General features: G+C 40.7%; 1 protein-coding gene across 1 annotated transcript; it reads right to left on the bottom strand.

The window, feature by feature from the left end:
* Positions 1–191: 191 nt before the first annotated feature.
* On the bottom strand, positions 192–27,297 carry wdfy2 (WD repeat and FYVE domain containing 2). The gene is made up of 12 exons (XM_012868507.3): positions 26,978–27,297; positions 24,393–24,460; positions 22,595–22,668; positions 20,646–20,700; positions 19,381–19,531; positions 17,161–17,273; positions 12,737–12,863; positions 12,451–12,556; positions 9,588–9,689; positions 5,392–5,522; positions 5,165–5,273; positions 192–2,949 (listed from the first exon to the last, which is right to left on the bottom strand). Exons 1-12 carry the CDS (start codon positions 27,112–27,114, stop codon positions 2,920–2,922), a joined length of 1,203 nt encoding a protein of 400 aa, XP_012723961.2. The 5' UTR covers positions 27,115–27,297; the 3' UTR covers positions 192–2,919.
* Positions 27,298–27,876: the final 579 nt, after the last annotated feature.

Raw genomic sequence — 27,876 nt, forward strand, 5'->3', positions numbered from 1 at the left:
TCTTTTTTTTTTAAACGTGTAAAAATGAAATTCTATTACCAGCTTCAACTTTAAATGTCTTCTTATCTTGGCTGAACAGCACCATGAGAAGGAAGCTGACACAAACAGCATATCTGGACGCTGATTAATATTGTGTGGAAGAGCCGAGAGCTGTAAGGAGGGGTTGCCAAATGCAGTCAGACATCACTGAGGCGGGTAAATACTTCTGTTTTTAATTGATCATTTATACACAGAATTACATTCAGGAAAATTCTGAAGTGCAACAATGATTTTTTTCCCTTTTTTGCAACAAAAAAAGTGATCATAAGCAGTACTTTTTATCCATCTTTGTTTCTTCTCTATAGTTGCTTGCCAAATAAAGATCCATTCCATTAATTTAGTATATTTTACCATTTATCATTAATAATCTCGGTATGTTTAATCCGGTTTGCACAACCTGCAGATGTATTTTAGTGCACAGGAAGTGGTCAGTAAAAAAAAAAAAAAAAAGAACTAAAAACATAAGAAGACTGCTTTATATGGTTACAGGTAACCATACAACCTTGATTTCAGCTCCATCATCAATAATCTTTGGAAGATGCCCAGAAAGATTTGAGCTGAGCTTTCAGCAGTTATCATTAAAGCACACATTAAAAAAAAAAAATAAAAAAAAGTTAGTGATTCTTCTGCCTCCTGGTTTCCAGTGCATCAACAGTAAAGCCAACGTACAAATCACAGAGTTTAAAGGGAAAGAGACAACAATTTAAAGCGATTTTATGCTCTGGTACATGTCTGAAATGCCACAGTTAGCCGTGTTGCTATGTGCTTGGAATAAATAACCGCATGAAACGCCTGACAGGACCTACAGAAACATGGACAGTGTCATCACTGTGAGGAGGATCAGCGAGCAGCCTGCATGGTTTGAATCACCGATTGCACAACGGGACCACACGGACGGCCTCACCGGTGTCCTCCGTCATCGCTCAGTGACTCAAACTGAAGCTTATCGACGCTACACTCATACAGTACAAACAAAACGAGATCTTTATTAGCTGCACGTAAACGCTGAATTCTGCCATCAGATCAAAGTGGAAAGCTGTGTGTGGAAATGTGACGTTTAAAGATGATAGACTGCGTCGAATACGTTGGGAAGTTGGAATGGATCGACTGGTTTTAATCAGAGAAATGTTCAAGCAGAGCCCCAAATACCGACTTTGTGACAAACGGCCATGTGACCGAGTGTCATTTAAAAAAAAAAAAAAAAAGGAAGGTTCCCACAATGCACCAAGCCATCTGGCTGATGATCCAAAACACCATTTTGCTTTCATAAAGAAAACAAAAAAAAAAGAATAAACATTGCCTGCTTGAGGACTTATGAGGCTAATAAATGGATTTATTTTGTGAGGAGTGAGCTATAGTTCAATCACATTGGACTATTTACACTGTTGCTGTTCTTAATATGGTGAAAACAGCTACCTTGCCCAGGGTGGCATGGTGTGTGGGACAGGGGGAAATACTAATAAATGGGGAGGGGAGGCCCCCTGTGTGCTTACACAGTGGACGTACTGTAAGAAAATTATTCCAATGATGGTGAGGTGGTTGATCTGACCTAAATGACTTTTATCTTGTTTTTTGATTTGATTTTTTTAGGAACCTGGACTGCATTTAATCATCAACAGCTCTAAAGTGATTTAACTAGTTCAACCTGAACTGGATCGTTCTACACCGAACAGAGCCTGCCGTAGGCGGGATTCATAAAAACCCGCCACTAAGCACACGCATTCACCTATTACGGTGGATTATTTTAAATAATGAACAGTTTATTTCATCGGTGAGGTTTATTCCTCACACGGCTAGAGTCAGGGAGCAGGGAATAATGTGCAGAATCTGTCCATGCAACAGCCTTCTTCACCAGATTATTTTACTAAAGCGTTAACACGGCGTGGATTAATGGGATAAACTGGCCACTTCCTTTCTCACTTCCACGCCTGCATCTGCTGATTTACTGCAAGTCAATTAATGTTGAGAAGAGACCAAAATAGTTTGGTGGGTTAGGAGCAACCCATTAGAGCTACCTCGACTTCTGCTTTGGTCACTGTTTTAAGCATTCATGTTTGGCTGAGTAGCTGGAGACCAACTAAAAAAAAAAAAAAAAAAAAAAAAAAAGATATAACACTAAACATATTACAGGGAACATTTACCTTGAAAAGGGTAAAAGTAATTAAAAGAAATTTACCTGGGTCAGAAACTTTGGAGGCTCCTTTAGAGCAGAATATGGTTCTGAATTATCATGCAACAGGTTATGGCCTCCATGAATATAATATTTAATAATAGTTCTATGCCAAACCGGGACTGCTTCAAGGTTTGGTTTTACTCCTCGTACAGAAATATTGTAACAGAAATGAAACCAGATTTAGCCTCAAGGGGGCGACATAATATTCTGCTGACGTTCACCGATAATATTTTTGTTTAGGTCAAAATCAAAAGCTTCCTGCAGCCCACTAAGATTACGTCGGTGCGCTAGAGTCCGACCAGGTGGTTTGTAAACCAAACAAATCTGAAGTTTAGCCGCTCCAGTCTTCTTCAATGGAAGGGAAGTTATAAAAAAAGTACATACATCTTACATTTCTTACAACGTCTAATGCCCCAAAAAGGATCCGGGAGTAGAGAGTGACCTCCAGCATCAGCATCAGCTCTCCGGACAACGAGCAAACCCCAACCAGTCTGTGTGTCCTTGTGTTGAGCGAGACCTGCGTCGATCTCAAGGCCTGCAGCGCCGTCACTGTGAATGTGCAACAAGCCAGGCTTTGTTGTTAAATAACTGTTAAATATTATCCAGGTGACACGGGCACCGTTCCCTTTTTTTTCCCCTCATCCTGGTGCGACTGCTGCGGGGACAGGAGTCTGGGGTTGGGAGGGATGCTGCTCGTCCACGGAAGCTCACGACACCACGGGAGTCATGTCCCAAATCTGCAGAAAAACACAAAAAGACACAGGCAGCCGTCATAAACGACAGAGTTAGAGGCTGCGGGGAAACCACAGAGTAAAACGTTTTACAGCGTGTGAGAAATGGGCCTAGATGGTTTAGAGAGGCGTTAAAGGAATCCTGGAGCTCCAGATCAGGACCATCTCTCTGACAGACATGAGAAACATGTGACTGTTCAGCCGTAAAACTGTCTCTGGTCACAGCTTATGGCTTTAATTGTGTCTGTCTGAACAGAAAGGCCCTGATGTCCAACCCCAGAATCAGGCATGAAGACGGTCTATAGATGAGCTTTAAGACAATGACTGGAAAGCTGGAGTGAGGACAATCTAGGGCTGGGCGATACGGACCAAAAATCAAATCTCAATGTTTTTAGGCTGAATGCCGATATACACACTGCAAAAACTAAAAGAGGTTAAACTTTTCTTTTAATGAGTGTATTTTTACTTTATTTGAGCGGGTAAGAAAGATAATCTGCCAATGGGATAAGATTTTTGCACTTAAAATGGGAAGAACTCGTCTCCATCAACTTATTTCAAGTGCATTATATCTAATTATCTTATTCTATCTTGTTCTCTTTCCATTGGCTGATAACCTTATTTACCTGCTCAAATCAAGGACAAATACAGTAATTTCAAGAAAATTTTACTTATTTTTAGTTCTGTTTTTGCAGTGCAATCTTTATCTCGATATGTTTTTCTGTTCATAAAGTAATTATTATAGACAGGCATCTCTGAATCAAAGCTTTGCCTCATCTTTTAATAAAAAGCTCCAGATAAATATGAGACACAGCTGAAAAATAACCGACTGTAATACATGAAGTTATAATTCTAACGCAACATAGACTCAATATAAACAATATAGTCTCATCTTATGTTTCCTTTACAAAAATCTCCATATTTTTACAATGTTGATATATTGCCCCAGGACAACCTACTCCTGATAGGCATGGATGTCATTTTTTTTGGAGCTTTTATGGATTTATTTTAACTATTATTTTTCCATTGTGGACCAATGATACAACTCTATTTAAAAAAATATATTTTTAATTTTCCTTGGATTTTATTCAAATCCATCTTAAAATAACGCATACGGGTTAAAAATTTTTTACATAAAGTAAACCACTGTAATATTTGTATAATTGTCCTTCAGCAAGTTGCACATCAAGCTCGTCTATTTGTAGGGAATCAAAAAGCGTCTGGTATGACTCAGGCCGGATATTTGACCGCTGCTATTAACAGAATTAGACACTGGCTGGTTTCCTGGCAAGAACCTAGCATTGAATAATTACTCATAATTATCCAACAGGGCCATTCAGGAAGCTCAGTGTAAGCCTAAAAAGTTGAAAACACCTTGCTGTGTTCAGCTTTTCAGCCAACCTGATCAAACTGCTACTTCCTGATGTCAGGAAACAGGTTAGGATGTTCAAGAACATCCCAGGAATCACCAAGGATCCAGCTCATCATAAAGTGGGACACCAGTGCCACCGGCCAGAATGAAGCCACCACGGATCGAGAGGGTGCCGACCGAGAAAGAGACGCTCGCTCCAAAAGCCATACCTGCAGGTTTGACTGAAAGCTACAGCTGCTGTGGCTCCTTCTGGAAAAAAGGTCTCATGCTCAGAGCAGGCGGATTGAGCAATTTAGCCATAATGACAAGAAGTTTGCTTAAGAGTGCAAAAGGACAAGGCTTTCCAGCCTAACTGCACTGTAGCCACCGTCTGGCATAGTGGTGGCAGCTTCCTGCCATGGGCGGTTTTTCTGTCAGAGGCACTGGCACATTGCACATACTGGATGAAATAATGAAAAAGAAGAACAAGCTCCAGGTTCTTTAGCTTCAAATCAAAGGTCACATGGTTGCTCCACCGGGGCAATTGTTGCAATCAACACTGGTTTTAGGATGGATGAAGCACAATCCTGTCTGAGTGACTCGTATGTTTTTACAAAGCAGACGTTCCAAAAAGTCTCCAGACGAGCCAAAGGTTAATGAGACGTGACCGTAAACCTCTGACCCGAACATGTTGATGAATTTATTTATTTTTTTTGCCTCAACTTTATTACTTTTATTTTTGTCTTCTCTGTTCTGAAGCAACTTGCGGAAAAGCACCTTGTTCGGTTTTTCTATGACGCTGTGAGCATCTGCCGCCTCCTCGTGCCATACCCATGAAACACAACGCGCCCCCCCCCCCCCCCCCCTGCAGACCTTGATGACCTTGTCGGTGCCGGAGGTGAGCAGGTTTCCCGTGGTGGGCTCGTAGTGCATGTAAACAATGTTGTGCTTGCTGTCGTGGAAGGTGGCCGTGGGCGCTCGGCTGAAACACACACACAGGGAGAAAGAGAGGGGCGGCCATGTTTAGAGCGGGAGCGCCGGGGAAGCTGGAGGCACAAAGGGACAGTATACGGCGCCAACAGAGGCCGATTGTGACTCACTCCTCGTCGGTGATGGACTCGTGGCAGCTGTCACACACGCGCACCTCAAACTCGAAGCCCATGAGGGGGATGGTGGAGCGCTTGGACGAACATTTGCCGCACACAGCCTGGCCGCACTTCCTGCAGTGGTGCTGAGGAATACAACATAGTGAGACTTCATCTATATATAAAAAAAAAAAAACAAAAAAAAAAAAAAAACAGACATATTTCTCACTGGTGAGGAAAAGTGTAAAACAAAAAACTAGTCCTTTGAGGGTCACAAGTAAATATACGTAGGGCCTCAGTTTGGAACTTCAGAGTAAAAGCTCAACTAACTCTTTGCAGGCCCATTGATTTCTTTTAAACTAAAAATTTTAACCAACTAATGTAAACAGACCAGATGATCACTGTAGTGACACCTTATTTCTGAGTCAACTGTGCTTCACACTGCAAAAACGGAACTAGAAATAAGTAAAATGTTCGTAAAATGAATGTATTTGTCCTTGATTTGAGCAGGTAAATAAGATGATTTGCCAATTGAATAATATTTTTGCACTTTAAATAGGAACGATTCATCTCCATCATCTTATTTCAAGTGCAGGATGTCTAATTATCTTATTTTAGGGGTAAAAATACTCGTTCCATTGGCAGATAATCTTATTTACCTACTCAAATCAAGGATAAATACACTAACTTTAAGAACATTTTACTTATTTTTAGATCCGTTTTTGCAGTGTACCTCTTCACTGCAGAAAGGGAACTAAAAGCAAGTAAAATTTTCTTGAAATTGGTGTATATTTCCTCGATTTTAGTAGCTATATAAGACTATTTACAAATGAAATTAGTATTTTTACCCCTAAAATAAGATAATTAGGAATTCCGCTCTTGAAATAACATGATGGCGATGAAATGTTCCTATTTTAAGTGCAAAAATCTTATTCCATTGGCAAATAGTGTTATTTACCTGCTTAAATCAAGGAAAATACACTAATTTCAAGAAATGTTTACTTATTTTTAGTTCCCTTTTTTGCAGTGGTCCATGTGCCATGTGTTCTGACCGCTAAGGAGCGATCTCCTCGTTAAACAGGACACTGACCGGATGGAGCTGACCCACAGGCTGTGTGCCCAGCCAAGCGGAGTAGGTGTTCATAAAAGATGCAAAATTTATGTAAACCGATGCCGATAATGAACACTGGAGGAGGGGAGAGGGTAGGAGAGGTGCAATGTTTGGAGATAAACCTTTGATACGACGGTGTTAGTCAAAACTGTACATGCCCCTTGTTAAAAGGTGTGATCATGATAACTCCTTTCAAACGCTTTTTTTTGTCACACATATTCTGCACAGTTCAGATTAAAAATAAATTTGGCCGAGGGGAAAATATAAAAAGAAAAGAAAAACAGATGCTTTAAGGATGTGCACGCTTATGAAACCAGGTTGCTGCAGCTTTTTCTGTTTGATCCGGTCTCAGCATTGGTTCTTCTGCGGTAGACGTCCGTCAGCTTCCCACGCCTCAACTTTAAAAACATATTTTTAACAAGTGGGTCTGATTCTAAGGGACGATGCTGTTCCAAAACCAATTTTCTCCTACGGGGCCATTGGTTTGTAGATTCGGACGGATGCTAGCACTCCAGCCTGAAGGATTTGGGTCAAAACTTCCTGCCGTTTGGACCACTTCACTACGTCGTCCACCTTGACCCAAACCCTGTCATGTCTCGTCTTCAGAAAAGTGATGTCAGAGTACACAGAGAGACGAGAAATAAAGAGGAACATAAAAAAAAAAAAATCTTCAGCGTCAGAAACGTACTTAAAGGCTAAATTGGATGCCAACGTTACGCATCGAGATTAAAAAAAAACACACCTCAGCTCAGTGTGGAGTGCATCAGTGATAAAATAATGTCTGTGCATGACATTTTAACATCAGAGCCTCACAAGTGTTTTTTTTTTTAAGGCTGAATGTTATATTGAGAATACGTTGTCAATGTGTACAACAATAACATTGCACAACTATGCTATTGTTGGTGGATATCTTTCATGTCATGATTCTCACTGCAGTAGAGGTCCACACCTGACTCACTCACAGTGCCCAGGGTGCTAAAAGGTCCCAGAGATCGCTGAGGGTCAAAAGTGAAGGACAGGAAGGAGGCAAGTTAGGATTTATCACGACATTGTAGAATTTTCTAACATAGTGCAGCCCTAATTGTTTTGTCGCTGTATTTGTGCCAAATATATATATTTTTTGGAAACATAGGCCACAACTCTAAGTTTGGTTTCATCAAATGACAACACATTCTCCTTTAAAAGCAGAAATTCAGATCAATATCCCCAAAGCTGTCATTATCTCCTTAAACAAAATGTTTTTCCCCTTCAGTCCTAAACTCCGTTTCTGTTCATCCTTCACCTCAAATAACAAGAATTAAAACCCAAGTAAATTCATTGTAAACCTTTTTTGTTTGATTTACAAGAATTTACGTTCAGTCTAAACCCAGCCGAGGCAGAGAACTGCTTCCACGGGTCCTACAGAGTATTAACTTTAAATTATTTAGAAACTGGCCAGCTGTCTTGTGGAAATTAAACTGTTGTGGGCCTGGACTGCAGCCTCCGCCAATTCAAGACCCTAAAACAGCTCTGGCTAATTAACTTTATTAGAATGAAACTTCATGAAACAGGGACCAAAAAAGTAAAAAACAAAACAAAAAAAAATTTATTTTAAGGGTTGAAATAGTCTAAAAAAAAGGGGGGGGGGGGGTGATCGCAGAAGATTCAACAGGTTAGCAGAAAACATGGTTAGAAAGAAGGGATGAAAGAAAATTATTTGAGAATATATCAAATAAAATAATAATCCTCTTTATTTGTCATTGCAGCATATATTACAATGACATCTATCCTCTTTATTTAACCTATCCCCTAGAGAGCATTGTGGGGTATCAGGAGGTCATTCTGTCATACTCCAGACTTCTGGAGTGCAAAAAAGTAAAAGCTGTTCAGACATGGCCAAGGTAAAAAGAGTTAGGAACCAGCCACTGCGTTCCAGTTCAACATTTACCCAACAGATATCCTCCTAAAATAGTGAAAAACTAAGCTTTTTCCCCAAAAAACAACTTGCCCAGTAACTGTGTTACTGCACACAGTGTTGTGAGGGCAGCTGCGGTGCTAGGTGTGAACTCAGAAAGACTAAACGTTAAAACAGAATCAGGAAGTGCTTCAACATGGTTTTAGCTCAAAAGCATGCACACTAGGTCACTTGCTGCTTCATTGCAAGTTTACTTTTTGCACCTAAAAAGACCCTTTTGTCTTGGAGTAGAACCGTACAGGATACACAGACAAAATTAAAAGGTAGAAAAACCTTTACAATTATTTTTACTCATGTTTATGACACAAACCTGGCTTTTTAACAGTGGTGTGTCCATTGTTAAGAACCACTCTGTGCTCAGATGAAATCCAGAATACTTAATCAGTCAATTATAATCCATCAAACTACCTTTCCTACCAGAAAATAGAAGTTGGGTTTGGTAAACTGTGATTTAATATAAACCATTTTCTAGCTGTAGTGCATCAAAACACAAACATCTCTACAAAATCTGTCATCGTTTTGCTGTTGTTTCTTTCTGCATGAATTCAGCAGCGCGTGGAAAAACCTTCTGTCACTTTGTCCATCAACTCTGATCACAAAGAAAACAAACAATGCTGCAAGAAAAGAGCCGCAGTACGTCTGAACGCCTTCAGCGTGGCGTTAGTGAGGGGTTCTAGCGACGTTCTGCTGGAACAATGGAAGGAAAATGTTCAGGCACGCCGCAGCCACCTAAGCAGCAGAAGCTGGCTGTCAGATCTCAGCTGGACGTTTTCCCGTCTGCTGTTGTAACATTCTTAAAAGCTTTACAAATGTGTCTTGGTTAAGGTACACTGCAAAAATAGAACAAAAAATAAGAAAATCTATCTTGAAATGAAAGTATTTTTCCTTGATTTGAGCCGGTAAATAGGACTATTTGCCAATGGAATAAGATTTTTGCACTTAAAAAAGGAACAATTGATCTCCATTGTCTTATTTCAAGTGCAGGATGTCTAATTATCTTATTTTAGGGGTAAAAATACTTATTCCATTGGCAAATAAATTATTATTTATCTGCTCAAATCAAGAGCAAATACATTCATTTGAAGAAAATTTGACTTATTTTCAGTTCTCTTTTTGCAGTGTAGCCGGCGCGGGGGCCGAACGTACCTGTCGCAGGCCGATCTTCTTACTGTCCCACATCTGTTTGAAGTTCCAGAAGAAAGGCTGCTCACACTTCTGACAGGAGTCGCTGTCCAGCCACTCTGGGGTCTGTGGACATGGTCGGTGCAAAATTACACAGCCGCTTTAGAGTTGGGATGCCCAACATTTAAAACAAAGAATGGGAACAATTAAAGAAATGTTAGAGCTGCAAAGCAAAACTGGCTCGGGATCAAAGTCGGATAACTTTATGCTTGACTGGCCGCGATTGGTGATCAGTCAATCCCATTAAAAATAAGTAATAATTTCTTGAAATTAGTGTATTTGTCCCTAATTTGAGCAGGTAAATAAGATGGTATGCCAATGGAATGAGTATTTTTACAACTAAAATAAGATAAATACATAAACTACACTTGAAATAAGATGATGGAGATGAGTTGCACCTATTTTAAGTGCATAAATTCTAAATCCATTGGCAGATCATTTAAACTTGCTGCTCAAATCAAGGACAAATACACTAATTTCAAGAAAACTTTACTTATTTTTAGTCATGTTTTTGCAATGAACAGTCTTGATTAAATGTTTAAAGTAGAAGACCGGCCTTAGTTACAGAGCTGTCTCTCTTTCTGAATTTCAGACTATCTACCCATACAGGAAGCACCTTCATGTTTTGGGTCAGAGGTATACGTGCAAATAAAACTAAAACAAATGACAGCATAGATCCTTTCCTCCGTGTTCCCAGAATAGCTAACTCATTTTTGCCCTTTTATTGATGTTAGATACTTCAAGATAATGAAGTATCCAATATCGAACTCAGATCATTTAAGGAGCCTTTCTGTCAGCAAAGGTGCTTTAAATAAAATGGGAAAATGCTCAATTTGGTATCAGCCAGAGCTTTATGCTTACACTCAAACCCCAAAAACAGGTAATTTGGGTTAGGAATAATAATCTTCTACACAAAAAAAAACATTACATAACTAACACAAAGGCTGCTCAGTTTAGCAGGAGAGTAAAATAAAGTCAGCCGAGTTGTACAATGTTTTAAATCGTGATTTCCTCCATTTGGTAGGATACTACATTTGGATGCACTCTACCTGCCTTTAATAGCTGTGCTGCATGTATAACTTTAGTGGATAAGTGGCTGAAGCTCATGCAGGGGGTGGGGATATTGCGTAATGGATGGTAAAAATTAAAAATAGTGAAGATGGCAGTTTTCTGCAACAGCTGCCCAATGACAAATCTCCTGATTCCACGCATCCCTGACAGACAGCGTGGCGCTGGGAGGGGTTAACGTATGCATTTACCTGAAAGCAGAACCCTGAAAATAATGCCCAGAATTGTTTAGAAGAGGGATATCTTTGTAGAAGCTGTGAGTTTATTTGGTAACGCTCAGCCGCACGTTTACAAAGGTGCACGGGAGATTTCAGCCAATACTGCTGCAAAGTTTGGTAACCTTGAGGGAAGTTGCTACCTGCGCTGTCAAACACAGAACAGTCAACAACAAATCTCCCGTTTACTATGACTGACCATGTGCAAACATAACATAATGAATTACAACGATGAGCTTTTAGCTACAAATCATACGCTTTGGTCAAGCTCTAATGTGAAGTCATATATTAATATTAGTGACAAAGGAAGTCAGCTACTGAATTCACTTGTTAAGATTTACCATTTATTTACCAGAGCAGTGCAGTTCTAGAGCCAGTAAAATTTAATACAGTGCAATAACACAGTGGAGGATTGGTTTCTGTGCCACAGTGGGAAGTCTGGAAAAATTCACTGTCCAAACATTTCTTTGGAGACCTCGGTCTAGACAGTGCCACCGTCTTCACCGGAAAACCCTTCCCCAGGAACTACGGTCTCCCCAAAAGCCAAAAGTCCATTCAGCCGGAGCCTCTGGTTGCTGATCGGTGAGCCTCAGACGTCTCGTGTAGCTGTTGTTCTGAGCCGCTGAGTCTGTTTTCCTCTGCTCTAGGTCTTCATGCTGTAAAAGCACGAGCCCGTCCCGACTCCAGATCTGTGTTTATCACGCAAACATGAGAGCGGCTGCGAGCCAACCGTGTCAAGTGACTCTCATAAACACGGCAAATCAGCAAGAAAAACACTGAACTTTGCTTTAACCCTTACAAAACATTTTGTAACGATGACATGAGCGTTTGTACAAATGCTGTAGTCTTTATCCAATTAAATCTAAGCCTACATATCATTATGAATGGTATGCTGTTGTTGTTTTTTTTACTTTCTCCCAATTTATCCCGATCCAGCAGCAGTGAAATACTTTACTGTCCAGCAGCCAGTGTTTCCCTGTTAGCCGAGATGTTGTTGTGAAGCAGAGCTGTGATGAGAGTGTGGGCCAAACGTTGAGGCACAGCGTGGGGCTGATTAATCGAGGCAAAAGTAGGTTTTCAGCAAGAAAAAAAACAACTCCGCTAATCATGCACTGCAAAAAGGGAACTAAAAGTAAGCAAAATGTTCTTGAAATGAATGTATTTGTCCTTGATTTGAGCAGGTAAATAAGATGATTCGCCATTGGAAGGAGTGTTTTGATCCATAAAATAAGATAATCTGATTTAATGCACTTTAAAAAAAGAAGATGGCGACGAGTTGTTCCTATATTGAGTGCAAAAATCTTATTCCACTGGCAGGTTATCTAAACTTACCTGCTCAAATAAAGGAAAAACACACTAACTTCAGGAAAATTTCTCTTACTTTTAGCTTCCTTTTTGCAGTGCCTCACCCGTCATGGACAGAGAGGATAAACTGAACTATATTTGCCTCTCCGCAGCCCGCCTTCACATTTTCTCCACTCTTTAGAACCAACGATAGATTTCGTGCGCCGGGTTGACCTGGGCCCCGCCGGTTGCACGCTCACCTCCTGCCGAGTCACGTCCATGTTCCAGATGACGATGCTGCCATCTGAGCTGCAGGAGATGAGCTGGCGGGTGTGTGAGGCATAGCACAGGCCCTGGACTCTGTCGCTGTGGAGATTCACACATACGCACAAAAACACATCAGAGTCAGCGTCAGCTAAGACCGGCCCGGCCTCATCCCAGTAACCCAAAATGAAGCCATGCTTCAAATCCAGGACACGGAACGGAACGGGTCTGTACCGACTTAAAGCCATTTGGTTGATCCCGCCGAACGTGTGCGTTACCTACTTGTGTCCCTGCAGCTCGATGGCGGTGCCCTTCCTCCCCCCGATGTCCCACATGATGATGGAGTGGTCGGAGCTGCCGGAAAACAACACCCGCAGACCCGGGTCCCAACACAGCGCCGTCACATTACCTGCCGCACAGAAACAGGTGAATACCATAAATCCTCTCAATTAAGCCAACCACTCAGTGCTCTTTTATTCAATTAGCAAAATGATTTAAAGAAATGAAACTGTACTCAGACGGGAAATACGCAGGGCCAGATTTAGGAGGATGTGGGCCCCCAGGCTTTAAGTGATGTATGGGCGCTATCCTCAAAAACATTATAGGGGAATCTAAATAGCAAATGTGGTTATGTAGTGTTTTTGTTTCAAAACTGTGAATCGATTGCAGTTACCCAAAGAGCAATAAAAGTGCAATACTCATACATACTGTAGTTTTAAAAAGCCATGTGAACAAGATGTATACAGCATGTACATAACCTGGTATAAAGTCATTTGCAAGGGGAAATAAAGTCATCAAGTCTTCAACACGGTCACTGCTTTTAAAAGTGCTTCTTAAAAATCAACGGTTAACAAATCTAAAGGTGCAGCCAGGCCACTCGGACTAAAGAATGTAAACAAATTGTGTTCCTGTGTTTTAAAAAATAAATAAATAAAAAAAAAATAAAAAATAAAAAAAAATCAGAAAACAACGCTTTGTGTTAGAATTTCAAAGGAATAACCCAACCATCAACATGAACCCTGACTGACTAACCGAAGTCTGAAAGGCATTCGTTCTACAGGAATCTGAGGGTGCAACTAGGGCTGGCTGATAAATTGATTTAATCCATGAATTCAAATTTACAATTTTTTAAGATTGAATTTTTGGAAAATCTGGATTTTATTTTTGCCAATGCACTCATTGGGCTTCCATGAAGAAAATAGGAAATGCTGAATATATGTTGAGGAAAATATATTGTCAACATGTTGTAAAGAGGAAACCTTTTTTAACATAATACCAGTCGCTTTAATTTACTTATTTATTTATTTTAAGTTTGAAATTACACAAGTGAAGCCTGTTCTTAGCTCATTGCGTAATACCACTAATAGGAGCATTTTGTTATCTTTCCATCGTTTACAATGAAGATTTAGCTAAATGTTGTACTTTACCAGCATGTTCCACAGCTTGTATTTAGATGAACTTTGAATATAGGCCAAGTGCCTGACATAAAAGAAAGTTTTTAAAACAATTTCATAAATCTTTTTTGTGAAACGAAAAGGAGGGAGAGAAAAAAAAAATCGATTAATCGGATTTGTTATACTAAAATCTGAGATTTTATTTTGAAGCCATATTCTCCAGCTCTAGGTGCAATGCTACTTATCTGTATTTCTTTTTTTCCTTTTGCAGCAAAGTCTTTTGACAAAGATCAAAAAAGTTCAGCTTTCCTACTACGGACCCACAAAAAGCTTCACTTGAATGACTCAATTAGCAGAAACTTCAGAAAGTGCTCCTGGGACTGTCCATCAGCTGAAAGGCATCTTAGGATAAATGTGAGCTGATTAACTTCTGGTGTGATTGAATGCTTTTTTTCTGACATTTTTACTTCATTGAATATTTCAGATAGAATACACTTCGTCAGTCAACTAAATACATTATTCACATACATGAGAAGAAAAATATGAATGTGTACCTGCACCTACATTCCAACCAGAAGTGTGTAGAATAGCTAAAAATGACATCCAATAGAACAGCATTACTTTGATGTATTTTTTTTCTTTTTACTTCAAGTTGGGGGTAAAAGGTAGCCAACTAAAACACACTCAAGAGTAAAAGAGTATTTGGTAAAAAGGCTGCTGAAGTGCTTAATGAGTGTTTGATCATGAGATTTGATTTGCAATTTAACCTGAGTAAATGTAAAACTAGTTCCTATCCACCTGTGACGGGCATAATTCTCGATGTGGGAGGTCAGAAAGGGATCAACAGCAGTAAAACCAGCTGATTCCCGTTATCAGTTTTATTTTATTTTTTACAATACAGGAAATTTGTTTTGAATTTTTAAAATTAAAAATTCTGCGACAGACTGACGACCTGTCCAGGGTGTACCCCCCACCTCTCGCCCATTGAATGCTGAAGATAGGAACCAGCACCCCTCACGATCCCACAAGAGAAAAGCGTGATGGAAAATGGATGGATGGATGAAAATAAAAAAATTCAACTTTGCTTTTAGATTTTAGAATAAAGAAAATCACCAAACGTCTACATGAACTTTAACAAAAAGCATGTAGTTTGCAACCAAAAGCAAACTACATGGTTGTAGCCCTCAGTGCTAGGGGCACAAACAGGCAGTCCCCCTATGCAAAAACAGGGCCCCACTCCTCTTTCCAAGTGATAAAATCATGTCTCTTTTCATTCATTCATAAAAAAAATTAAAAAGTATCTGGGGACTCCCAGAAGTACCAGGGTCCTTGCCTGGTTCCCCTGGTGAAGCCTGGCTAAACCCTGGGCTAGATACATATGAACTTTAAATTTTATGATGATAATTTGTGATATTTATTGTGAAAACGCAACAAAAAATGTAAAGATTTCAGTGTCTTTTCGGCTAAATATCTGTATTGCACGCAGTCATAGCCTCACAAACACAAATACTGCTGTAGTAGAAGGAAGTGCACAAAAAATGACCTTGCAGATGCATGCCAGTCCATGACAAATTATGCTTTTTGATCTCTCCTGTCTGGTTAAGAGACTTAGGAGACCGTGGACAGACTGCCTCCAGGCAGGGGTGTCTGTACTCCTTAGTGCCCGGTGACGTCAATATAAGGCGACCCCTGTGTGAGTCTAAGTGCTGAGTCAGCGCAAAACAAAGAGAGAAGGGAGTCAAGACTGAGAGAACGAAGGACTAAATAAGTAGATGCACACAGTGCCGTCTTATCCATTCTATAAATAGTCTGACCCACTTCCTTAAAACTCTGTTGCATTGTTTTTATTAAACATAACAAATTTAATTAGCAAACATTTCGTTTTTGCCTTTGTATGCACGCTGAACACCCAGCAGGATAGCTTTTTTGAGGTGCAACGCAAATCTGAATCAAGAGAGAGGAACCAGTGAAACGTCAGAGATCAGCTGGTGAGGCCAGACATGGTGCCCCCGACCGTGGGAGCCTTTACAGCAGCGTGGTTTCCACTTCAGAAGCAACATAACGCTTTGCTGTTGAAAAACCCTGACAAAAAGCTTTTGGTTTATCTGTCTCCATCGTCACCAGCTGAACGACAAACCCTAAGGTTCCCAAAAGGCAGAATTTATTGACAACGTTGTTTTGGTGTCGCTTTTTAAAGTTGCACGGTGGAACAGTGAATTCTGCACTTTGGTTCTGCTCATAAATGTTTTGCACGGGCCCAGGTTTAGAACAACGCTGCATTATTTAAGTGTGTGTGTGTGTGTGTGTGTGTGTGTGTGTGTGTGTGTGTGTGTGTGTGTGTGTTTACCAGAAAAGCATGAAACAATCATTTCCTGTACCAATACACGAACTGTTACACCCCTACTTCTTAGATAAAGCATGTTTTTTTTTTTTTGCTTTAACTTTAGTTTTTTATATTCATAGCATATGTTAACTGACTTTAGAAGTGATATTTTCCTATAAACTCTTTAGAAGCTCGGATTTAAAAAAAATGTCAGCTTATTTCGTTTAAATTAAGTTTAACGCTCCCTGGAAATGTGTAAATTATCCTCAGATGAATTTAATTCTAAGACTTACAACTTAAGAAGTTGTAAGGCTGAACTCATTTTGGATAACCAGAGAGATTGGTTGGTCTGTTGACGCTTATGCAATAAAAAAAAAATAAAAAAAATCCTTTAACACTAACTGTAGCGAAGGCTCATCTTTGTCACTTTTTTTTAGTTTGTACCATGAGGTTTAATCAGCCAGAGATAAGCACTGTGCGCTGAGCGTATCGCTGATCTGTCCTTCCTGTAGACAAGTTAAATAAAACCTTCGCTGGTCTGTGGTCGCATGCACAGCAAACCTACTTTGGATCGATTAAATAACAGAATCATGACATTTTCTCACGAGATTTCGCATGAATCAATACCATTTTAGCAGGCGAGCTATCTGGGAAGTAAGCCTCTAATCAGTTTTGTGGAAATGTGGTCGCTTTGTTAGGTACGCTCATTTCTTTGAAAAACGCTAATTACAAGGAAACTCTGAATTTATCTTTTTATTCCACTTCTGGGATATCAAAAAAATAAATACAGCAAATCTTTCTCTGCAATCAGAGAATTGTACTAAACTATTGCTAACTTTAATTTCCTCTTTTAAACTAACAGTCAAATATTTGAGATTTGAAAACGTAATCGGTGCCCATGGCGTGTGTGTGTGTGTGTGTGTGTGTGTGTGTGTGTGTGTGTGTGTGTGTGTGTGTGTGTGTGTGTGTGTGTGTGTGTGTGTGTGTACCTGTGTGTCCTTTGAAGGTGGTAACCAGGCTGCAGCTGTCCTGCTCCAGCTTCAGGATGGTCACCTGACCAGACTGGTCCCCTACAAAGGCGTGCCTGGTCTCTACATCAAACCTGGTTTAAGGTTAAGGTCTAAGAACGAGAAGCAACGATGTGATCTATAACTGGTCGGTTCATTTAAAAACAACTATGAATAAGCCGTGAAGTTTCAAAGCTCCACACTGCACTACAAATTTGGCACTTCCTAGTTTCAGGAGGGCGGATTGTGGCCGGTATATGTAGCTCCACCCATCTGCTTTCCCTGACTCAGCCAAAGAGAAGCATCCCCGCAGCATGATGCTGCCATCACCATGTTTTTTCCCCTGCATCACAAGTTGTTTTCAACATTGGCTAAAAAGCTCGGTTTGGGTCTTTTCCTTCTTCCACGTGTTTGCCATGTTGCCTACGCGGCTCGTGTCAAACTGCAAACCAGACATATGACAACTGTCTTTCAGTAACATCTTACTTATTGCCACTCTGCCATGAAGTCTACCATCGTCGAAGTTCTGTATTCTTTAGACATTTGCACAAGAAAAACAATGATTAAATATTTTCTAAATAACATTTGAACAATAAGTTAACAAAAGGAAATAAAAGAAAACTATGTGTTTTCAGTAATATAATTGAATTACAATTTACTTTTATAAAAACAACAGCTTGGCTCAGGGTTTTTGTGCTTTTTTTTTTAAAATGTATAAATTTTAGACTTTCCACCCTCATATTTTAAGATTTCTCAAGACATTTGAGTACAAAGCAAATTATTTACAAAGGTGTTGTTTATTTATTTATTTTATCTTTATGGTCCATATCTTATGAAACAGCATGATGCTGCGGTTGACTTCCAATACAGCAGTGTGGTAAAAGTCACCGTTTTAATTTACTCATCTTATTTTTGACAAGTTAAATCTGGTCTATTTAAAATATCTAACTCTTAGATTTTTTTTAAACTGTGTAAATGAACAAAACCTATAAAATGTAAAGAAAGAAGAAAACAGAACTAAAGCCTGAACCTTAACTTCCAATAATAATAATTATTATTTTGCTTAATTGACCTTAGAGATCCACATGGGTCTTTTTTGTGACAGTGGCCCCAGTTTAACACCATCAGCGGCGGCTTTATGCGGACTAAAGCCAAGCATCACACCCACTTGCTAGCCTCGTGAGACCATCCTGATCTCGCGAGCTTTCAAGGTTTCACTCGCAGATCAGTCTGGCTACTCTCCGTTAAAGAAAATTTGGAGCCGTTCACCAAACGAACATCCAATCAGCGTTGGCTTTGAGGCGGGTTGAGGTGTGACGCAACGAGAAGCGACAGTTCAGTCTAAAGAACATGGCGGCTTCAGCCGATGAAACTAGCGTTAGCGTGGCTATCGAGCAAGTTTTATCGGAATTACAGAGTATTTATTTGCTGAGCTAACGAGCCTTTACCTGCAGCAGCAAGAGTAGCTTGGCTTGTGGTTGTGTTTTCGTCGTCGCTCGTAACAGAGCGACGACAAAGCATGTTGTTGAGTACGTCATATGCTTCGTTGATCTGATTGGTTTATTTGGCCCGTCTATCACCAACATAGGCCAATCAGCTAACCAGTATTTTCACCCCTTCCCAAAATTACTTCAACGGAAGGTTTCCAGATGGATATGCGGAGCAAATCTATCTGGCGGCGTCAGGTTACCCACTTGCAGCCTCCAGAGAAAAAGTCTCAACTCTTAGAGGTTTCCGTGCAGCGGCAAACATGCTGTTAGTGAGCTGGGGCAGCTTATCGTGGCTGTGATGACCCGACGGCAGGTTCATTTGTATGGATCAGTGTTACCGCCGAGCACTCGCGGCCTTTCATCTGCCCATTACAGAAACCTACTCAGGCCGTTTCCTTGACAGCAGCATGACTGATTCCTATTGTTAGTCTTTTCCATTAGCACAAACCCACTGGAAGCTAATCTCAATTGCCTTGTTTTTTTTTTTTTTCTTCTTCCCCCCCTCTAAATTGCTCTGGTCTTAAATTAGAGCCGGCTTTAACAATCACAGACGTATTTTTTTTCTAAAACTTCTAAGCACTTCCTGCCCGTTAACAATCCGTGCACCGGGGGAGCTCTGCTCGAACGTTCACCGCGCGGCCTCTGAGGGCGAAGCGACCTGCGAGTAAAGGAAACGGCGGCGGCGGGGAGAGGTTAGCGCGCTGAAGGATACTGCAGTCCTGAGACCCAGGCGGCGGTGCGATACGTCCCCAGCTGCTGGCCGCTCTCCGAGCAGTGCCAGGTGAAGTTCCTGTCCTGGCCGGTGCTTAGCAGCCACTCCATCTCCAATACAAAGAGCACCACCGCCACTCGGCCCTGATGGGCTGCACACAGAGAGGAGAAAAAAAAAACAGACCAAAACGATCTCATTAAGGCTCAGTGGTGCCGTTCGTTTACAGGGAATTATAATCAGGAAGGAATTGTGAGCACAGACGGAGAGCAATCACAAGCCAAGTTACCCCGGTGCAATGTTAAATATGATAAGATGCAATAAGGAACTGCACTACTACACCTCATTATTAGGGCCAAAATCCACTAAATAAAAGTCAGCTGGTATATTTAAATATCTATCACTTAATGAGTTAAATATAGTGCCCTTCCAAAAGTATTCATTTCCCTTCACATTTTATGTTACAGCCACAAGCTTCGATGTCTGGTTGGATTTTATGTGACAGACCGACACAAAGCAGAGGAGAACTGCAAAGTGGAACGAAAGGAAATAATAAAAAGTATGAGGCGTTATGAGCGTTTGCATTCAGACCCCTTTACTCCGAGAGACCCTGAAATGAAATCCTATGAAGCCAATTGCTCTCAGCAACGCACGTAATTAGGAAATAGAATCGACCTGTGTGTAATTTAATCTCTGTATGAATCCAGCTGTTCGGTGAAGGCCTCCGAGGTTTATTAGAGAAAACTAGCGGACAACAGGACAGAGGAACACAGCAGACGAGCTGTTAGGAGGAGGCGAGAAGATGGATGGGGCCAAATACGGATCATTCCTGGACAAAAAATCTGTTCGAGGCTGCGAAGGTCTTGAGGCACAGGGGCACAGGTTCACCTTCCAGCAGGACAGCAACCCTAAACAGACACCCCAACTACAACAGAATGCATTTCAAGCTTTTATATGTTAAAAACAAAATCATATATATCTTGTTGTTTTACGCTGAACAATTATAACCTAAGTTTGTGCTGGTATGTGATATAAATTCCTGCCAACATATACTGGAGTTTGTGGTTGCTTTGTGACAAAATGTGGGAAGGTCAAAGGGGTGTGGATATTTTTGCACCATACAGATAAAGTAATGATATTTAGGTCTTCTAAGACGAAACTGTTTCACTTGCATTTTACAGATTTTTTTTTTTTTTACCAATTTGCTTCAAAGAAGTGTGAAATCAAGCGACTCTGCTCCACAGACAAATAAAATCATGCCGCCTCACCTTGGTAGGTGAGCGCTGGGGTCATCTTGTTGTAGTCCTCGGACAGAATAAACTCCTGAGAGACAGAAAGCACAGGTAGTAGTTTGCTCCTAATGAAGACAGCGACAAAACTACAGGAAGACACGAAACACGAGGTGAGAACGAAAACACCCTTTTCTGGAAACATGACTGCAAACCACTGGAGAACATGCAGGCAAGAGCATAAGGACACGAGTTGCAGTGGACAAAGGCTTCCTCTGAGGCGACTGAATTATTTAAAACACTTGTTAGTGTGGGAGCTTTCAGATTTCTGGTCCGGATATTCAAATCTGAAATTCGCCGTTACAGCCTAGTTCGACTTTCAGCCTAAAGAATGATTTGAATGGTGCAGCTCTGTGTGGGAATACCTCTATGAGAGCAGTCAGAGGGCATTGTGCACACAGAATAGGTTTTTATTTTTTTGCTGAGCACCGCGGGCTGATCCAACCCGGCCTCTGAAGCCTGAAGTTGAACTATGACTCATGTAGGGGAGGCAACACGTGTGATACACGACTGCATTTTAAATTACCAGCCTATGAGGTGTTGGTTAAGCTTTTTCTACCCTCCTCATCCTTTGATATGATCCCAGGACGTCTCTTTGACATAGAGACGGGTACTCAGTGTCGGCCCCCTAAGGGATGGGTTAAAGGAGCAATAAGTAAGAAACTTACTGCATAATTAACCTAAATCATTCTCATTTGTCACCCAGGCAGGAAGTAACCTTCCCAATAAACAATCGGTTCTCGCCATCAATATTGTGTCAGTAAAGTGTTTCTCCTTCCAAACCTAGAGGTGCGGCACTACTTTGGTGCAGTGTGTAGCCCGTGTTTACTTCCTGGTTTCTCAGCCAATCATATGAGAGCTCCCAGGATTCCCAAAACACAGCACAGCATTTGGTATTTTATCTTAGCAAAAGAGCAGCAGCCTGCAAACATGGAAGCCAGTCAGAGAAGCGGACCAGAAATAGAACAGATTTGCAACACTTGGTGTCATTATTATTTATCGCTCATTTAAACATCCATTAAATTTCCCCTCTCTGGGACTATAAAAGGAATTATTATGTTTATTTTGCATTTAAACTGCAGCCTGAGAAGCTCATAGCCTACTCTGGTTAATTTACATAGACGCAATTTGGAGGCGTGCCAACGTCTCCACAGCTGGGAAACCTGTTTCAACAGAAACTCAGGGCGTACCAATCTCAATGTGCAAGGGGCGCAATCACAGCACACACGGGTTGTGAATGCTTTGTTTCAGCTGCTTGGTGAGATCCTTTACATGCAGGGGTGTCCAAACCTTTTGGCGCGTGGGCCAAAAAAAAAGAATAAAGATAAATAACAACCAGAAAAAAATAGTTTTTTTTTTTATTCTACTCTATCAAATAAGATAATTTTAAATAAGCCAATTAGACTGTATTTAGCTAATGCAAATAAATGAATTGAAACCAGATTTTAATGCACCAAAGTCTGCATCATTTACTATGAAATGAAAGTGAATGGGGGGAGGGGGGGGGGTCACTTTTGGACACGCCTGCAGTGATGAGTTCTTATGCCCAGAGCAGCTGATTTTATTTTTTCCTTTGCAGGAAACACATTGCATGGGCCGGCAGATATGACCCAGTTATGCCAGCGCCACATTAATGGACCGCCACAATCTCATCAAGGAAGGCTTGTGAGAACTGTTCCGCACCATCTTCCATAATGTGGACGGCACCAAGTTGTTGACCTATCAGAGACCCCGAATAGACAATTCACATGCCGGTGGCAGGGGTGCAGTCTTATGTGAAGGGCACTAGGTGCTGCAGCCTATTTCAACCACAACTTCATATCCTTCTATTTTCTAATTAGCTGTATCCCTTAGATGGCTGCTGCCCGAACAAGATGAAAAGCAGGCGAGAGAGGAAATGATCTCAGAGATTTTACAGCCGTACTTACACAGATACTTCCCGTATCCATCCCTACAGACAGCCTCCTGGTCTCCGGGTTAAAGGACATGCAGGAAAATGAGGCTGCACAAAAAAAAAAAAAAAACATGAAACAGAGAAAGGCTTTTGAAAGTCAAAGTTGTGCAACATAACCTAAAACCTATGTGAGAGAATTTCCAGTAGCAGTCTGAACACTGAGGATAGCTGTTACACTATCCAACAAATGTAAAGATCAACCGTTTTTAAGCTTGTTTGTGTTCGGTATCACTATTAAATAGCGCTCATATGACGATAACTAAGCAAAGTTTGTCTAAGAAACGCAGTACGACAACAGAACCAGAAAAATGTGACACATTCTGAAAGCATTTGCAGAAAATGCGCAGATAAAACTAAAAAAATAGCAGATCATTGCAAAAATAATTAAATTAATTAACTAACTATATTCAGTTCTTTCCAAAACTCTTCAGTATAAACAGAGCATAAGCCAGATCTTCTGTTGCGGTGCTGCTGAGACCACAGCAGTTGTTTTTATGTCCCTCGTAAGACTTTAAAGCTACCGCTAAGTTAAGTTAGAAGCCATTCCAACATTAGAAGATTTATTTCAACTTAAAAACAACAATTCTGCTTATGAACCTGATTTCTTTTTCTTTTTTTCTTTAAATCAGGAATTTGGACACAAACGTACACGCTTTGTTTCTAAGCTTTTAGACCTGTTTTCATGAATACTATTTAAATATTATGAATCCTAATTAGATCAATAGTCCCACATAGATTGATCAGAGACCAAACTCCAAAATGGATCATCTGCATAACTACAGTAGTCTACAATATATTTCCTGGTTTCCTGGTTAAGAGGACTGTGGTTTGAGAAAAGAACATAAATACATGGATTTGTGAACGATTTATGCCACAACTGCAAATTCAGTGTATTGCGGGATGGATTTTATATGACAGATTACACGTGAGAGCTACTTGGTAAGAAACACCAATGAATCTACAAATGTGCGCACACACATTGGCACACTTAGAAAGTGTCTTGCAAAAAATAAATGAAAAAATAAATAAATAAATAAATAAAAAAAAGAGATCCATACCCTCGAACGTTTTCACATTTTGTCTTGTTACAACTATAAAGTCTGGAGTATTTTAGTGGGGCTATTCATGTGGTGCACCAACATGAAGCAGTGCATTTTGGCTAATTTGAAGGAAAATAATACGCGTTTTTTTTTTTTGATTTACAAAAAAATTATGGAAAAAAATAATAAACGGCACCGGTCCTGTTGAGGAAAACTATTGCCCTTATCATGACCCTGCCACTACCATGCTTCATGGTGGGGACGGTGTGCCCAGAGTGATCTGCAGCATCACTTTTCAGTCACACCAGGTTTTTGCAGCAAACCAAAACTATTTTGTCAAGGTCTTCTTCGTACAACTCGTCCAGAAAGGCCAGATTTGTAGAACCTGGGACGAACGTAAAAAGGTTTAAGGCTACAGACTGTTTTTTGAAGTATTTGTCCCACGTTCTCCAACCTGACCCGCGACTCTCTGCTATACACAGCGACGAGGAAAACCACAGAGACAAAGAAAATCCCACAGAAGGTCTGATTTCTGTTTGAAATCTGCAAACGTTATTGCAACAAAAAAAAAAGAAAAGAAAAAAAAGAAGAGTGCACGGGGTTCATTGTGACCATCGCAGAAAAAAGAGGAACGAGCTAACTCAAAATGTTACTGATACCAGTTTACTGAACCAGTGGGGCAGTGAAAAAAAACACAGTGACACAGTAAGACAGGAAGGCGGGAACACTTACACGGCATGGTGTGGTAAACGCTTGGCCAGTACTGACCGCTGTCTCTCTTCAGCCACACTCGAATGGTTCTGTGAAGGCAGAAAGCTCTCGTTAAATCTCAGGTGAGGTTAATCATTGACGGGTACCTTTCTTCCACCAGGCAGGGCTAAACGTTTGACCCGAACAAGTCCCCAGCTCTGCAGGAAATGAACTTCAGTTTCACATCTCCTGCGTTTCGGAGAAAAAGGGGGTGAAAAAAATGAATGACCGGACTCTGAAGATTTCACTTCACCATGAAATAAGAAAACGACGCTGAACTGCTGCATCAGGTTGGGGGCAATTATGCTTCTGCAAGAGCAAAACCAGATTATTACTACGGGGAACCATAGCGGGGGTTCGGTCAGATTTTCAGTTCAACCAATCACAGCTGATCGAGGAAGAATTGGCGGACTGATTGGTGCTGCTGAGATTTTTTTCTGAGCAGAATATCCGACTTCAAATACAACTTGCATACAGATTTTTCACTTTTTTACTGCCAGAAATATATCAGGCAGGTAGTTTCTCTCCATTTCTGAGGTTATTATTAATAAAAAAGGTGCATTGAGCGACCCTATGCCTCCAACCACTAACCTCAAAGTACAATTTGTCTGAAACTGAGAGAAAGAAATTACTTTGTTAAGAGCTCTACTTTACTACTTTTACACCCTGGGTTGTCAATTTAGGAGTTCGACAAGAGAATAAAGTTGCTTATACTTTATTGGAATATGTTTTATGAGTGAATTTCTTGCAATAGTCTGATTACACGGCATTTATGAATAACAAGATAAGTCAAATCAATACTATTTACCGCTAGAGGCTAAACTTGGGTTCGCTTCAGCGCGATTTATTGTTTGCTGGATTATTTAGGAGAGCCAGTTTTCAGCAGGGATCTGTTCTGTTCAGAGTCCGGCCAGACTTTAGTTGAGGTCTGACAACATTCCAAACCTCTTTCAGATCGATATCAAGCTGCCGGGAGGGGGGGGGGGGGGGGGGGGGGGGGGTAAATCAACTGACCACCTTCAGACCTGAACTGCAAGTTATCCTCTACATATAACAACTAACTAATGAAGCACACCTATGTTGGAAAAGAACTTTAAATCCAAAAATTTAGGAAAATAAAATATGAAATCCTGCTCAGACATTGGCTAAAGGTCTCAATATGGTAATCTGGCACATGTGTTCTTCCTCTTTTAAATGCCAGACAACGTTTAGGTGCATGCAACCAAAGCCCGCTGCGCTGCAGACACCCGCTCCCGTTCACAAGGTCTCTCTGCTGGAGCTGACATGTTGGCAGGCTTCACTTCTACACCTCATCTACTTCCTATGTAAAGTTAAGGTAAATGGCTTTTCGCCTTAAAACACGTCACTGGATGGAGAATCTGGCATCGATAAACCGCTCCGTTGTTTGTTATTCAGACAGAATAACAAACTGGGACGCCTGAAAAAGAAGTGCGAAGAAAGCCTTAAAATAAACATATACCCGACTGCAAAATAATCATTGCGTGCTGAAAGAAAAATAATTTTTTAAAAGATTTTTTTTTAAAAATGTACTCGAAAAGGATAACGGCTTTTCTGGATAACAGCGAGCAGGTAGGGGAACGAAAGGTGGCTTCTTCTTGTCACCAACTCGCTATAATAACTATTAGACGCCACATGCAAGCAAGTGTTTGGGCAGAAAGGCCAGAAGAAACCTTTTCTGACCCACCATGACAAACAAACATGTGAAGTGTTGTTTTTTTGTTTTTTCCAACTATAACTCTAAGACGTTTAACTGGAACTGTGCACTTTGATCAGATGACTATTTCAGCAACCATGTGACAGCTCTGACGTGAACTAAAGGACACAAATATAAAGTAAAGTGGATGATTCATGATGCCGTGCATATTGAATACAAGGCTATTTTAAAACGGACATCTGGTTGCCTCTGTTAAACTGAAAATCAATTGTGCTTGGGTCTTTCAACAGGATAATGACCCAAAAATCAAAAGAGAAAATGGTCCAGCAGGTACAAAAATCAGCCTTCTTCTGCGTTCACCTGAGTCTTCCGCTAAATCCTAGAGAAAAACCTGGTCCGAGCCGCAGATGGTGGGACATAGATGTCCCAGAATGACCCATGGAGGCTGTGGGAAAAGGAACGGCTAAAGGTCCCTCTGTCTGTAGACTTAAATCTTCTGAAGTGTCATGAAAGACAAAGTGCTGTCCTGTTGGCACAAAGGGTGTTGTACAAAGTGCTGACAGCAGGGGTGCTAATGCCGATTTGGATTAAAAATAAACAATTATTGTCCTACTGTGTAATAAATGCACTAAGAATAGATTTTAGCACAACAGCATGCCGCAGTAGCGCAAATAACCATTTTAAGGCATCTTGCACACCTCGCACTGGTTGTTGTTTCAAACCGCACAGAAGACATGTGAACATGTTAGTGGGAGGGATAAATGATCGCTTCCAATGCACGTTTGAAATCCTTAGGCTCAAACAGAAAAGGGTCCATGCTTAGGTGAAATAAGGGAACCTGAGATGGGTATCACTGGGAATGCGGTAGCCACGGTGCAGCCCGGAGACCTACCTGTCCTCAGACACGCTGATCACCCCGTCTTCCTTAGGGATGATCGCCGCCGCGGTCACAACCTCCTGGAAAGCCTCGATTTTACTCAGCAGGCACGGCTTCCGAGCCTGCGGACGAGGCTGGATTTCGGCCGCCATGCTGGAGCTGCGCGCTTGGCTCGGACCTCCGTCTCAGGGAAACATAACCCGCCGCAGTCCCGCGGCTGAGCCTCGAAGCGCGGAGGAGCTGCTACATGTAGCCGTCAGGCAAGGAGCCAGGGACGGTGTTGTGACTTCGGCGAGAGGCACCGCCAGGTCAGCTGACAGCACATAACCCCGCCCACAGGCAGCGTGGGCGGTCCGGTCGTTGGGTGGGTTCTGCCTGTGCTGCGGATGCGTCAGAGCGTCCGCCATGTTGAATGTGGCAAATCTGCAGTTAGATTCAGTCACTTAAACAGTATTAGAGGGACTTTATTCTCCGAATATACTTTATTTTCGTAATATTTTTATTTTTGTAATATTACGAGTTTATTTTCGCATCCCTTTGGCTTCATTCTCCTGACTTTATTCTCATAATGAATGAAAATATATATAAGAATCTAACCTGGCCCTATTACTCCAGGACTAAGATTGTTCCGCAAACTGTGACTATTCTGGAAAATGACGTTTTTCTCATAATATTATGACTTCTTTTTTTTTTTTTTTTTTTTTTACTTTACTTAAAAGGTTCTCATGGTTTTATTAAATTAAATTATATATATATATATATATATATATATATATATATATATATATATATATATATATATATATATATATATATATACATACATACATACATACATACTTACATACATACATACATACATACATACATACATACATCTATAATCTGGACATATACTTATATATAAACACACC

The sequence above is a fragment of the Fundulus heteroclitus genome, chromosome 7 (assembly GCF_011125445.2).
Source record: "Fundulus heteroclitus isolate FHET01 chromosome 7, MU-UCD_Fhet_4.1, whole genome shotgun sequence".
Classification (NCBI taxonomy): Eukaryota; Metazoa; Chordata; class Actinopteri; order Cyprinodontiformes; family Fundulidae; genus Fundulus; species Fundulus heteroclitus.

Excerpts from the sequence above, each read along its gene's own strand:
- wdfy2 (XM_012868507.3), bottom strand. The coding sequence starts at position 27,114 with ATGGCGGCCGAAATCCAGCCTCGTCCGCAGGCTCGGAAGCCGTGCCTG. Across the intron at positions 12,557-12,736 it reads ATCGAGCTGCAGGGACACAA|CGACAGAGTCCAGGGCCTGT; the intron begins GTAGGTAACGCA and ends GAATCTCCACAG. Across the intron at positions 2,950-5,164 it reads GCACCGACAAGGTCATCAAG|ATTTGGGACATGACTCCCGT; the intron begins GTCTGCAGGGGG and ends GTTTTTCTGCAG.